Source organism: Sus scrofa, chromosome 6, assembly GCF_054392235.1.
Source record: "Sus scrofa isolate SSC_HxYL_T2T_F1_AM1 chromosome 6, Sscrofa_HxYL_maternal_Yorkshire_Landrace_v2.0, whole genome shotgun sequence".
NCBI classification, from domain to species: domain Eukaryota; kingdom Metazoa; phylum Chordata; class Mammalia; order Artiodactyla; family Suidae; genus Sus; species Sus scrofa.
This window is the reverse complement of record NC_139388.1, coordinates 14,461,255-14,475,446: the sequence shown is the minus strand read 5'-3', so window position 1 is coordinate 14,475,446 and position 14,192 is coordinate 14,461,255. Positions and strand designations below refer to the sequence as shown.

Sequence of the window (14,192 nt, the reverse complement as noted above, 5' to 3'; positions counted from 1 at the left end):
GGGAGCAGCCTGACCTGACCCAGATGTCAGGCACAGCCTTGTGGCCCCACTGCTCTGGGCAGAGGCATCAGATGGCCCTAGGTCGCGGCCCGCAGACCTGGGCGTCCAGGCTCAAGCCTGAATTCACCTCCCCTGCCAACCCTAAGTGCATCCTTTGGAAGCACTGCTGCGGCTTCCTCCTGGCTGGGACTCTAGAGGGCCCAGCTTGGGGATTTCCTTCCCTCCTCATGGGGCTGGAAGGCTGAACCATTGACATCTGGGGCCCAGTCAGCTGACCAGAGGCCCCGCCAAGCTTTTAACAAAGTTTCTCAGAGATAAGTGGGTAGAGGACCGGGAGGCCTCTCCAGCCATCCCCTCGGCAGAAGCTGTGCAGAACCGTCCATCTTGCATTTCCTGCTTGGCACTGCAGGTCAGCAACTATTTATTCCCCATCGCTCGAGAGCCTCAGCCTGGAACTTCATGTTCAGGAGCCTCGGGAGGAGAGAGGATAGGCCTCCCTGACTAGGGACTTGGCCTTGCCAATCTCTGGGTCTCCAGCTGTTCCCCCACCCCCCTGATAGTGCAGGAACAGGCAGGAGCCCACCGGGGAGAGGCAGAAGGGAGCCCCCAGCGCGAGGGCTTTTCCAGGCTTTTCCACCTCCCTTTTCCAGGGCTGGTCTGTGGACAGGGGTCGGGCAGGGAGTGCCTGGATGGACCGGTTCAGGATGGGAGGGAAACAGCGCCATCCGCGAGACTGTCCTTGGCCTGCTGGAATGCTGCCGGGTGACAGCCCGCCGTGGCCCTCCCGGATGATACCCCGCCCACACCGAAACGTGCCCTTTGCTGGTGTCACGTCCCCCCGGCAGGAAAGCCTTTCTCAGGAGTCCCCCAGCCTCCTCTCTGCCCCCCAAAGCCCTGGAGGGTGTTCCGGCGCCCCCCCACCCCAAAGCCTGCGCCTTCCCCTCCCAGTTGCTTTGTCAGATGTTTTCCTCACTCAGTTCAGTTGCCACCGACCCTTTCACTCCTTCGATGGCCAGCTCACTCGGGGACCAGGGACCAGCTGATGTGCCTTCCCTGCCCCCCAGCCCGTTGCCATGGTAACAGCAGGCACTCCTGCTCCTGCAGAATATTGCTTTCTTGTAACCTCCTTCCCTCCCTCTCTTTCCCCCCTTCTTTCTTTCACACAAAAAGAAAGCACAAGTGTTTTATATTCATTCTGCGCAACGCTGTGTAGCGCATACTAATTGGCGTGGCTTCCTCCTGCTTCCTCTGAGCCTTTCCTCGTCCTCGGAGCCAGGACTACCGGCCTGCGCAGGCGTGGGCCCAGCCAGGCTGCCGCCTGGAAGGGGGCCTAGCTCTGGGTTTCTAGAGGCCGAACGGCACGTTTAGAGCTCATGGCCTTTTTGTCCAGGCCCTGAGCGTAAGCGAAGCTACTGAGATCACCGCATCCTTATCCCAGAGCTTCCTGCCCACAAGCCAAGGGCTGTGGGATCTCCAGGGCAGTGGAGCACTAAGACCCTGGCTGGTACAGAGACTCAAAGCCAGGTCCAGCTGGAGGACGGCTCCGACCTGGTCTCTCGCTCTGTCCCAGGCCCCCTGCTGGCATTCCCTCCAGTGACAGAGTCCTGGCCTAGGTCTGCATCAGGCTTGTGGCTCCATAGCCGCAAGTCCAGCCCCTGGACTGAGGGGGTTTGCTGCTCTGGCGGGAAAGAGCCAGAGGCTGGACTTAATGGCACAGGAGCCCCGGAGCCCCAGCGGCTCCCCACCAACTCCCTATTCCACTCCTCTAGCCGTTTCTTCCCCTCCATTTTGGCAGCCCCTTCAAGCCCCTTGCTCTAGAGGCCGAAGGATGCTCTGTGTGTGTGTGTGTGTGTGTGTGTGTGTGTGTGTGTGTGTGTTTTCAAGTGCACCTGGTGGTGTCCCCGGCAGGCCCGTCCATGACCTTTAGCCCCCAGGGACCAGAGACAAATTTATTGATATGTAGACACCAGAGGCGTGGCCAGGTTTACTGTAGGCAGGTTGGCCAGGAACCCATAGACAACATTTCCGGCTTTAATTGTCAGTTGAAGTGTAATTCGCATTCATTTGCCATTTGGTGTTACACCTTCTAAAACAAGGGAATTCAGAGTGTGAGATACGCAGCTTTGCTGGCTGCGCTGTCCGTGGGCAGAAGGTGCACAGAGATGGGTGATGTCGATGCCCTTCGGTGGAGAGGAAATCCGAAGGCCTCTGTGAGCGCCGCTGATCCAGGGCCACTGACCAAAAATCTCCGAACAGAAGTAATACATAGGAGTTCCCGTCGTGGCGCAGCAGAAATGAATCCGACTAGTACCCATGCGAACGTGGGTTTGATCCCTGGCCTTGCTCAGTGGACTCAGTATCTGCGGTTGCTTGAGCTGTGGTGCAGGTCGCAGATGTGGCTCCAATCTGGTGTTGCTGTGGTTGTGGTGTAGGCCAGCAGCTGTAGCTCCAATTCGACCCCTAGCCTGGGACTTCCATATGCCTCAGGTGTGGCCCTAAAAAGCCAAAAAAAAATTAAAAAGAAAAAAATAAGTAGTACATAAAGCATCTCCTGCAGTCTTCACAACAGTCTTCAGGGTAGAGATGCCTCTGGCACACACAAGGAAACTCAGGCTCTCCATCACCTGCAAACCAAATTCAGACCTACTTCTTTGTCTGGGTCATGGTTCTTGATGACCTGCCCCTGCCAATGGCTTCCACCCGATTTCTGCCCCAGCCCCATACTCCACTCCAGAGCCAGGCCAGGGCTCAGTTTCCTGGAAGTTTCCGTGCGTCTGGTCCTACGTCCATGAAAGGCTTATGCTAGTTAAGAGCAAGCCTTGCGTGCCTTCCTATACCCTCTGGTTCCCTGGCAAACTGGGGCTCAGGTACTTTTGAAGCCTCCCAGCCCTCTCAGGCCAGGCTGCCAGCTCCCATTGCACAGGTGCTGGTTTGTCATTGCCATCACCTGTCACTCTCTTGGAGGCAGGGCCCAGTTTAGCCTTGCATCTCCTCCAGCCAGCACAGGCCCCCATCCACAGTGGGCACCCCGTGGATGCTGAGGGGAGGGGATTGTACAGTGAAGTTAACCAGTCCAGGGTCATTGGCTGAATGGCAGGGTCCAGCTTGAAAGTCAGGACTGTGACTGCAAAAACCCCTGTAGCTAATGGGTCTCTGGTTTGGGGACTAGAGCTGGATTTTAAGTGGACTCCCTAGTACCTTGAGCAGGTGCCAGTATGTGCGACGGAAGGGAAGATGAGCAGGGCGTTAATTGTATGTGAGGGCTGGGAGTGGGGACAGCTGCCTCCTTGGGCCTCTGCGTCCCTTATGGCCTAGCCCTAGGGCCACTCAGAGGGTGGAGACAGCTCACAGGCCAGGCCTCTCCTCTCAGGCATGGTGGTTCTTCCCAAGCATCTTAACAGGCAGGGCGATAAGGATCCAGTAGAAGCCTGGTGTGGGTTGTTGTGCCCCCGTGGGGCAGCATCAGGCCCCCAGCCCCCTCGGCTCCCCTGGGACTCCAGACCTTTGTAAGAGGCCCCACCCCTGCAGCCCAGGGCAGAGCCAGAGCAAACTGATCAAGGAGCACCCTGGATTGGGAACTAGGGTGCTGGTTTGGGGTTTTTTTCGACTTGATTCTTTTTCTTTTGTTTTGTCTTATTGATTTTTCTGGCCATGCCCATGGCATAAGCCATGGATCAAACCCAAGCCACAGCAGCAACCCCAGCTGTTGCAGTGCTAGTGCCCGATCGTTAACCCGCTGTGGCACAAGAAAACTCCTTAATTCTTTTTTTTAAGAGCCAGGTCACCTATCATAAAAGTTATCCTACTAAAGTATAGCATCCCCCCAAAACCCCTATGCCCGTTAGCAATCACACCCCGTGTCTCACTCTCCCTGGCAACCACATCCTACCTTCTGTCTCTGTAGATTTGTCTCTTCTATTTCCTCTAAATGTGTGTGACCGTTTGCATCTGGCTTTTTCCACTTAGCAAATGTTTGCAAGGTTCCTCCGTGTTGAAGAGAGTATCAGAACTTGGTTCCTTTTTATGGCCAAATAATAGTTCATGGCATGGATGTGACATAGTGTTTTCATCCATTATCGGTTGATGGACGTTTGGGTTTGTGAGACTGCAATATATAATAAATGTGTATTTGATCTTCCTTCCCTGTTTCTGGCACAAAGGCCCTTAAAACTCTTGGAATTTCCTAAGGGATGAGAGTGATAAAGGGGTCTTTGGTTAGATTAATGAGGTGACTGGATCCCACCTAAAGGTGGCGGTTGGGAGTTCCCATCGTGGCGCAGTGGTTAACGAATCCGACTAGGAACCATGAGGTTGCGGGTTCGATCCCTGCCCTTGCTCAGTGGGTTAATGATCCGGCGTTGCCGTGAGCTGTGGCGTAGGTTGCAGACGCGGCTCGGATCCCGCGTTGCTGTGGCTCTGGCGTAGGCTGGTGGCTACAGCTCCGATTGGACCCCTAGCCTGGGAACCTCCATATGCCGTGGGAGCGGCCCAAGAAACAGCAACAGCAACAAAAAAGACCAAAAAAAAAAAAAAAAAAAAAAGGTGACGGTTGGTTTCTAGGAGAACCGATCCTGATTAGAAAGTTGGACCTTGGCCCTGCATCCTGACCTCCAGGGAGGGGAGAGGGGCTGGAGGTTGGATCCGTCGCCCATGGCCAGTGATTTCATGTGTCGTGCCTGTGCCGTGAAGCCTCCGTAAAAGCCCAGGAGGATGGGGTCTGGAGAGCCGGCAGGTTGGTGAGCTCGTGGAGCCTGGGAAAGAGTGGTGTGTGCAGAGAGGGCATGGAGGCTCTGTGCCCGTCTTCCCAGCCCTTTTCCCCTGTGCTTCTCTTCCATTTGGCCTGAGTCGTATCCTTTATGATAAATGGGGGATCTGGTAAGGAAAATGTTTCCTGAGTTCTCTGAGCTGCTTGAGCAAGTTAAACCCAAGGAGCGTTCCCGGGACCCTCTGATCTTCGGCCAGTGGGTCAGAACGAGTGACAACCTGGACTTGTGATGGGCATCTGAAGAGAGCTTTCTAGGGCGCAGTCTTGTACGCAGAGCCGTCAACCAATGGGCCTGGCGCTGTCACCAGGGAGAGTGTCAGAACTGCGTTGAGTGATGGGACACCCAGCTTGTGTCAGAATATTGCTTGGTAGTGTGGGGAAAAGACATATCAAAATCTTAGAGGCGCCACCGCTTTCTTGCTACGATGAACAGCGATGATGGGAGCTTTCTTGTGCAAGTTGTTGCACTATGTCTCTTCGGCCCCCTCGGATGAAACACTAGAAACCTGTAGCTCTGTTTAACTCTTCAGGGCACACTCGCTCGCTGCTCCCTGGTTGGATGTGCTGGAGGGAGGGGCTGCCTCTCCCAGCGCTGCACTATTGCTGCCCCTTCCCCCATCCACCGGCTCCCTCTCTGCCCTCTTTCTGTCATTGCTGAAGTAAAGAGCCTTCTGGGGGCCTCCCTCAGTGGAAGCAAATGTCTGGGCCTCCCTGCTTCCAGTCCTAGACCCCTCCAGGGCCCCAGCTCTTGGTCCGGCCATAAGGGCCACCCTTGCTCCTGCTGTCTGCTGGGTGCTTAGCAGCCATGACTTTGAGCCAGCGTGGACCCATTCCCTGCAGACCTAGCCATCAGAATGCTCTGAAATCACATCCACTGATCACAGAAAGGCAGGTGTCTGGGCAAGGCCGTGGGCAAGGGCATGTCTGACTCACCTGCAGCCCCGGTACATAGCACAGCGGGTGCTCGAGTGAGGCTGAGAGCAGGGGACAGGAGGGAGAGGACCAGGCTGGGCAGACGGGAGCTAGTGTTTGTGCGCAGGAGTTCCGTGTCCAGCCTGGATGAGGTGCAGCAGGGGAGCTGCGTGCTGATCACCCTGTGCTGCTGGGAGAAGACGGAGGGGCCAGGGCGGGCAGAGAGGAAACCCGGAGGAGAAGTGGCAGTCGGGGCAGGTAGGAAGAGGCACTCCTGTTGACACAAGAACTACTTTCAAGCTACATGAAGAGGATAATAGCTTTCTTTTCTTTCTTTCTTTCTTTCTTTCTTTCTTTTTTTTTTTTTTTTTTTTTGGTTGTTTTTGTTTTTGTTTTTGTTTTTTTGTCTTTTTAAACCTGCACTTGCAGTAGGTAGAGGTTCCCAGGCTAGGGGTTGAATCAGGCCTGCAGCCATAGCAACACCAGATCTGAGCCGCATCTGCAACCTACACCACAGCTCACAGCAATGCCGGATCCTTAACCCGCTGAGTGAAGCCAAAGATGGAACCTGCATCCTCACGGATACTAGTCAGATTTGTTCCCATTGAGCCACGATGGGAACTCCTATCCTCTATGTTTTTAAAATAAAAATTGCCTTTTTTTTTCCTAATTTTTTCCCCCCATTTTTGGGGCCATACCCATGGCATATGGAGGTTCCCAGGCTAGGGGTAGAATTGGAGCTGCAGCTGCTGGCCTACACCACAGCCATAGTAACACTGGATCCAAACCATGTCTGCAGCCTACACCACAGCCCACAGCACTGCTGGATCCTTAACCCACTGAGCGAGGCCAGGGATTGAACTCGCAACCTCATGGTTCCTAGTCGGATTTGTTTCCACTGTGCCACAATGGGAACTCCAGAAATTGCCTTTTTAATGTATACAACTCAGTTGTTTTTAATGTATATACAAGGTTCTGTGCCTATCACCACTGTCTAACTCCAGAACATTTGTATCGTCCCGCAAAGAGCCCTGGAGTAGCTTTATCTTGACCAGTCACCAGGTTCCATGCTGGACTGTCCTGCTGCACACAGCCCAGCCACCAGGGCCCCACCCACCGGTGCACGGTGTCATTTCTGCTGGTCAGGACCAGAGCCCTCAGTTGCCCTGGTAATTCTTGGCCTGGGCTCAGGCACAGTCCTCCATCCATTCAACTGATGCCTGTTGGACAGCCACTGAGTATTAGGGACAGTCCTGGAAGGACACCTGTGCTGGGACAGGCACAGGCCTTCTTCAGAGCACAGAGGTGAGAGGGATGGGCAGGTCTATCGGCCGTGAGGTGAGGGCCCTGCAGGAGGAGCTGGGACAGGTGGGTTACACTTACACACACACACACCCCGCCCCACTAAGGCACCATCTTGCTCGCTGTCAGTGCCAGGTGAGGAGCAGAAGGAGATGGGTGCTGTGTGGGACGAGACAGCCTCTAAAGGTCCAAGGGCTCTCAAGGCAGTGGGGGCAGCCCGGGAGCCCCTTGCATCTGTGTATGAGTGTCACACAGGTGGCTGAGAACTGAACGCTGCATCTGAAAGTTGAAATGTGCTCCTGGAGCCTCGAGTTGCACCCCGTACGAGGAGGGTAGGCCTGGGGTCGCCTCTGCAGAAGGACCTGTCCTGTGGCCTGGTGGTGGGCTGGGCCATAGCTGGCAAACCCAAGAGTGTGGCCTGGAGGGCACAAGTGACACTGAGGCACGGGCAGTCCGGAAACCCTGAGGTACACACAGCACAGGTGGCGCCCTGTGCCTGAGTCCACTTCTCCGGGGGACCGGAGAGGTGTGGTCTTGGGAGAGCTGACTCCTGGGCCTCAGACTCCAGCTTCCTTCCTCTGCTTGCCCCCGTCCGCCTCCTGTGTGTGTTCTCCTCCCCGTCGTCTGTAGAGCTCTCGGTCTTGGCAGCTCTCACCAGCACATCGGCCTCTGCAGCCCCTCCCCACGCCCTGGAGGCGGCTCTCCATCTCCAGCCACAGCTCGGCATGGAGGTCCTCAGCCCTCATCCTCTCCTTTTCTCCCCCAGGTTATCCTCAAGGATCTGGAGGTGCTGGCAGAAATTGCATCCTCTCCCGCAGGCCAGACAGATGACGCAGGCCCGCCCGATGGCCCTGACCTCCGGGTCGGCCACTCGGAGCTCCAGGTGCCCACACCTGGCAGAGCCAGCCTGCTGAGCACTCCCGGTGAGTCTCCCCCTGATGGTTGCAGCCTCGGGACTCTGGGAGGGGCAGGGCTCAGTCCCATCCTGGACCGCGCTGGCCACTGGGCTGTCCCTGTTGAGCCCTAGGGCTCGGCCAAGGGTGAGGGTCGGTGACCTGCCCTGTCCAGGATGCAGGCAGACTGCGGCCTCCTGGCTCCCACTCCAGCAGCCCTCCGCCCCTGGATGAGTCCCTCCCATCCCTTTTTCCTCATCTCCCTGCCCCTTTCAGGCTTTTGAACCATTGGCTAAATACAAATCCATCCAAGTCAGCTGATCGTCTCTTTCCCTGGGGTGGCATCTCCCCATCAGGAATCAAGGGGCATCCAAGTCTTGGGTGTCACGGGCAGAAGACTAGGCAACAAGTTCCTTCCTTGTCAAGAAGCTAAAAATAACAGGGCAGGCGGCCCAGGCAGGAGAGGGAATAATTCGAACAGGCTGTTTCCGAGCTGTCCTTGAATGTGAAGGTGGCTGTGGTGCTCACCCCTTGGGGTCCTTCCAGATAGCAGGTGGCTCTTCTCGCTGGGTCTCTGTGACTCTCAGGTCCTCCTCCCAGTCAGACGCCACTTCCCTCCAGCGCCAGGATCCTGGAAGATACCCAGGGATGCAAGCTGGAAGGAAAGTACCTAGCGAATCTTGGGCATTTGTCTGGGTGCCTCTCTGTCCCCTGAGCGGCTTTTGACATCCAGATACAAGGTCCTAGAGCTCCTTTGGCGCAGAAGGCAAGGGTCAGATAGATCTGCAGTCCCGCCACGCTTATCCCAGAAGGCATCTTGGTACTCGGCCCTGAGGGTACCTGCTGGGTGGACGTGGAGGTGACCCAAGGACTCCCAGGTCAATCACAGAAGGCCCAGGCATTGAAGATATCTCCCCAATGACACTGGAAGTCAAGCCCCTGCAGTGGAGTGTCACATAGGACACTAGGCTTCAGACCACCGCCACTGTGCATGCTCTGCCTGCAGCTGGTCCCAAGTTTCCAGCTGTTTCTGACCCAAGCAAGGAAGGAGTCAGGGGCTCAAGCGGCAGCCCAGCTTCCTTCTCTTGTTTCGGAGGATGCAGTGCTTCCCTGCGCATGAGCCATTTCCTCTGGACAGTCAGAGGCTGTGGCCAGGAGGCTCCTACACCCTGACCCCCAGACCCCTGCAGAGATTCCTACCCTGTCCCACAGCTCAGGGGTCAACTCTTCATCCTGTGTCCCCAGGTCAGCACTCAGGGGCCAACCTGAGGTCTCCAGATGAGTGGCAAGGATGCCAGAGGCTGAGTGTGGGGGTGGGGACGGATGGGGGGGAGAAGGGCAGCAGCAGAGAGAAGGTTCCCTGCTGGCGGAGGCCAGCCCTTAGCTCTCCCTCCCCAGGAGGCAGCTATGGAGCATCCTCAGAGGGGAAGCTGAGGCAGGACAGCGTCGGGCAGCAGGCACCTCGCTCTCCCGGGACTCTCTGTGATCCCAGCCTCCATCTGTAAGGTGTCCGTTCCTCCCAGACACAGAGAAGTCGATGATTGTGAAATGCTTACTGGGTGGTGCAAAGTTGGGCCAGGTCTGCGCTGGAGGGGGCAGGGTGTAGGCCCTGGGGCTGCAGGGCCTGGCCCAGGGGTTGGGCAGCAGACCCCCGCCCCCACAGGGGCTGACAGGGACTTGGATGGCGAAGAGCCCTGAACCCCATCTCCTAGCCCTGTCGAGACACGTGGGCCGCTGAGGAAGCCGGAGTGGTGAAGACGTGCCCCAGCTCATGAGCATGTCAGACTGTGTCACATCAGGCAGGGATTCACTCTGAGTTCATAGAAAAACAGTCAGCTCTGCCAGATGGGAAGAAATTCCATCCTAGAAAGAGCACCAAGGAAGGGCGGTAATGCTTCCTGCTTCCAGGGTATCCTGTGCTGGGGGCCCCGCGCTCTCGGCCGGAGACCCACGTGTGCGCTGCAGGGAGTGTGGGAACCGCACATGCATGCGGACAGCAGAGCTTTCAGCTGGGTCTGTGGTTTTAAAAGCTCAAGCTCAAGGAGCTCTCAGGTGGCATAGCTTGTTAAAGATCTGGTGTTGTCACTGTCACTGCTGTGGCTCAGATTCGATCCCTGGTGCAGCCAAAAAAAAAAAAAAAGTTCAAGCTCAAGGTAGGTAGGAATAGAAGAGCTTGGAAAGTAAGAGCTGTGCCCATCCCCTCTCCCGCCTCAGCCGCCCTGGGAAGGGCACATGCCAGGCCCTGAGGATGGTGGGGGTGGCTGTGTAGCTCAGAACGCATGCAGGAGGTGCACCCTCATTCCTCCGTGGCTGCTCTTTCTCCCATCGCTTCTCAGGCACGCAAGGGGTTCGTTCTGTCTGTTTCGGTCCAGCCGTGCATGTGAACAGAGGCTGTGAGGCCAGATCCCCTTCCTGTTTGGATTCTGCCTTCCTCCGGCTGTCCAGGGCACAGCCCTGAGAACTTGCAGACCGCAGAGCTGTGTCCCTTTAAGAGAGATCACCCCACCCCCACCCCATAAAGGGACTTTGGGAAGCCAGGGAAGCAAGGAGCCTACAGAGATGAAACCAGTGGCTTTGGTAGGGAACCATATGGCCCCGCCTGTGCATCGGTCTGTAAACTCAGTCGGTGCAGAGGGAAGGCAGCGGTGGGGAAACCGGCCCATCACATGCCCGGGCAGCTGCTGTTTCTCCCAGATGTGCCACCACAGTGTCCCTGGGGCCACAGCAGAGTTGCCCACCGGGAATTTTGCTCTTGCTTGGCCTGGCGTGAACATCTCTCCCTCTAGGTCAGAGCAGAAGGGGCAGAGGCAGTGGTCCTACTTCTCCCATCCACCCCTCTTTGTTCCTGACCTTGGCAGAGCCCTGGGCTGGGGAGAGGGCCACTTCAGGCAGGCAGGAGGGGGCGCTGCCTGCGTGGGCCACCCCAGGGAAGCCCGTGGAGGGACAGCACATTTCCCTCCCTGTCTTCCTAACTTGTGATTTGGTGAAATGACCCCAAAAGGGGTGGGTGGGTCCCCTGTGACTTGGCAACTGTTGTGCCTTCTTTGCTTGACTCCACACAAGGGGACATCTCTGGGGCTCTGCCAGGTTCCAGGGAGAGGGGCTGGTGAGGCCCACAAGGGGGTCTGTCTGTGCCTGAGCAGGAGCTCTGGGATGAGTCCCCGTTGAGATGAGCCTGGACATCCTGCTGCAGGAGAGGGGGGCCTAGGCCATGCCCATCAGCAGTGTGGCAAGCTGGGACCAAAGGTCACCCCAGGACTGATGTTTGCTCCCAAAACCCAGTCTTCCTGGCCTTCCCTTCTGGCCAGGGGCCCATTCCTGGTATAAAGCAGCTCGTGCCAGTGTGTCCTACAGGACTCTCAGGTCCCAGCTCTAAACACACGGGTAACAGCATACACTGCGATTCACGTGTGTTGCTTACAGCCGAGCCTGGTGTGGCCAAGGGCAGAAATGAGGTCTAGGAGAACCCAGAAAGCCATCCCCGGCAGTCTCCCCAGCATCAGCAGTGACGTTGAGTGCTCGTTCAGGACAAGACACTGTTCTCAGCGCATCCCACACGTCAGCTCACGGAACCCTCGGCGAGGGTCAGCCCTCAACCCTCACGACATCCATCTCTGGGGACAGCACTGCCTCAGGGCCGGGGGGATCGTGGCAGGCGGTGGAGGGCCTGCTCTCTCCACGTTCACGCTCACAGGACAGGAGCCCTCGTGAACCCCGCCCTCGCCCAGTGGTGGTGGCGGGGCTGGGGGTCCAAGTGCTTCCTCTGGGTGCGGGGCTGTGGCCCCAGCCTGGCAGTTTGAGGGATATCCCTCGTCTTCATGGTAACTTCAGGACCCCCATTCCGGCTTTAGGCCCCCTCAGCACCTCATTTCCTGCCCTCTGCCGCCTCCCTCCCTGGCCTGCCCTCTACTAACTGCAGCCACACCAGACCGTGTCCAGCCCCCAGAAAGCTGCCCTGGGAGCCCCGAAGGCCCTTCCTCCACACGCCCATCTCAGGCAGCGTAAAAGCACTTGGGCGCCGGGCTCAGAAGGATCTAGGTTCCCAGCCCAGCTCCACCCTGCCTGTCCTGTGACCTTGGGCAAGGGTCCTGCCTCAGTGCCACCTCTCCCTCCTCTATGGGTCAGGTGATGGGCCCCTTGGAGGCTCTATGAGCTTCAGGGGAAGGGGCTGAGGTAAATGCCCCGTGTGTGTAAAATGCTGCTGTGGCTTCCACCCCTCTGATTACGAGAGCTTGCTCGTGCCCCACGTCAGCGCAGACGGCTGCTCTTCTCTGCAGCTTTCCGGGATATCCACGGCCAGGCTCCATTCCTCCCACCCGTCATGCTGTGGCGTTTGCCTGTGACCTCTTCGTCACCTGCAAGTGCAGGTCACAGTAGCCTCAGCGTCACTCAGAGCTCCTTAGAAATGCGGACCCTCAGACCCACCCCAGACTCAGAACTTCCTTTTATCAGGATTGCCATGTGACCTGTTTGCTTCTCAGGTTGAGAAATACCATCCCAGGTCACGGGCCATGCTCATCTCTGAGTCCCTAGCACCAGGCTCCCAGTGAGGGCCAGCACCCCTCTTCCAGAGTTTCTCTCACAGACAGAAGGAGCGGGTACAGGGCCGATCACCCAGTCCCCAACCCCAGGTCCCAGGCTGCCCTAGGACCTCTGCCCAGGCCTTCCCCAGATGGAGAGCCTGGGCCCCCTCCAAGCCAGGCCCCTTCCCGGTCACCCCAGCGCTGCCCTTGGCCCCGGCCCTGCCCCCACAGCAGTGATACAGCCCCTCTCCACTGCCACATCAGCGGGAAGTTCCTCCCAGGCCCTGCCGTGGCCCATTAGCTTATCTCTTGCTCTGAACCAGGCAGCTGGAAAGCCTCCTAGATTGGGGTGACTGCTGGGGCTCCCGGCTTTTCCACAGTAAGGAAAGTAACTGTCTTTTGCATTGGGTTCCGAGGGTGCCGTTGCGGCAATGTCTTAACCACCCTTTTGTCTACACAGCCGTGGGGTTTGGACCCGCTGACTCTGCAGACACCACACCCCTGAGGCCCTGCTTCCTGAGAGGCTGGGGCCACCCTTTCTCCCAGCCCGTTCCTTCTGTGTGGACGCTGCCCCTTCCCTGCCTGTCCCTTGGTTCCATACCAGCCTCTCAGTCCTGCAGCCCCCGCCTCAGAGCGCTTCCCATGCCAGGCACTGCGTTCCGCTCTTATCCCTGCGAGGTTCACAGACAGGAATTGGCCAGAGAAGGTGGCACTTCCTCAGGGCTGCCCTGCCAGCCAGCGACACCACCTGGATCCGAGCCGGGTCCTCTGGCTCCACCCCTGCCCTCTCAGGGCAGCAGCTGCAGATGCCCACCTGAGGGGCTGGCCAGGCCCCCCGCGCCGCCGACCCACCCAGGAGGTAGGCGGGAGGGCCAGCAGCGGAGCAGGGACCCTGCCGAGCCGGGTTTGGGCGGCTAATGTTTTCGCATCTGGTTTTGTTGAACTGTGACTCGCGGTTGTGTATTGAGGCCAGAGCTATTTTTATCCTGACATGTGAGGCTCCTTCGCGTCATAGCCACAAAGCTCAATCCAAAACATCCCCGGGAAGGTTGTTTGTGAGACGTTCTGCAGATTCTCATGTCGCCACATCAGGTTTCACTTAGTAACATCTGCAGAGCTGGCTCCCTGGCCGCCCACCCCACCGGCCTGGGTTTGCACACAGGGTGCTCTCGACAGCATCTGTCTGCCCCTCGGCCAGCCGGCGGTCACGTGCACTTCCTGCCGGAGCCGCTCCTCTAAGCCAGAGACGCAGGCGGGCGGCTCTCGGCCCAGGGACTGGTCCTCAGAGGACCGGGGAGTAGAAATCCTGCTCTCCTCAGCCCCTCAAAAGGCACGTCCCTGAGCCCCATGGCCAGGCTGTCCCCAGCCCTCTCCTCTCCTCCCCACCTCCCCGGCTCCAGCCAGAACAACTCCCACCGTCTCCAGCAGGCCTGGGGGACTGTGCTCTTGAGAATGTCGCCTGAGTAAAAGGCCCTCGGCCCTGTCACCCCAGCAGGTTCTCGCAGCGCAGGCTGGAGGCTGTGCCCTGAATTCGGGCACCAGGCTTCTGCCAGAGCTCTGCCCCATCCTAATGGCCAGCAGCCCCTCGCCCCCACCACCCGCCACACACACACACACACACACACACACACACACACACACACACACACTCTCACACACACGCACGCACACACACTCACACACTCACACACGCACGCGCACAGCAGAGCTCAGCAGGGTTGGCTTTATCAGCTGCCGAGAAAGGAGGCAGCTGCCCAGCTGAGCTCGTCGGTGGGCAGAAGAGCAAGTGGCGGTGGA

At 57.9% G+C, this 14,192-nt stretch overlaps 1 protein-coding gene and 1 long non-coding RNA gene across 3 annotated transcripts in view; one reads left to right on the top strand and one right to left on the bottom strand.

Annotated features, from left to right (window-relative positions):
* VAC14 (VAC14 component of PIKFYVE complex) overlaps nucleotides 1–14,192 on the top strand; it is a 107,651-nt gene that overhangs the window by 49,209 nt on the left and 44,250 nt on the right. For both annotated transcript variants that reach the window (XM_021093808.2, XM_084959654.1), the window contains one exon: nucleotides 7,746–7,902. In XM_021093808.2, coding sequence (XP_020949467.1) covers nucleotides 7,746–7,902 — 157 coding nt within the window. The remainder of the gene's footprint in view (nucleotides 1–7,745; nucleotides 7,903–14,192) is intronic.
* Nucleotides 6,361–13,320, bottom strand: LOC110260918 (uncharacterized). Its single transcript, XR_002344516.2, has 2 exons — nucleotides 12,997–13,320; nucleotides 6,361–9,986 (listed from the first exon to the last, which is right to left on the bottom strand). It is a non-coding gene; the product is annotated as an uncharacterized LOC110260918 (long non-coding RNA).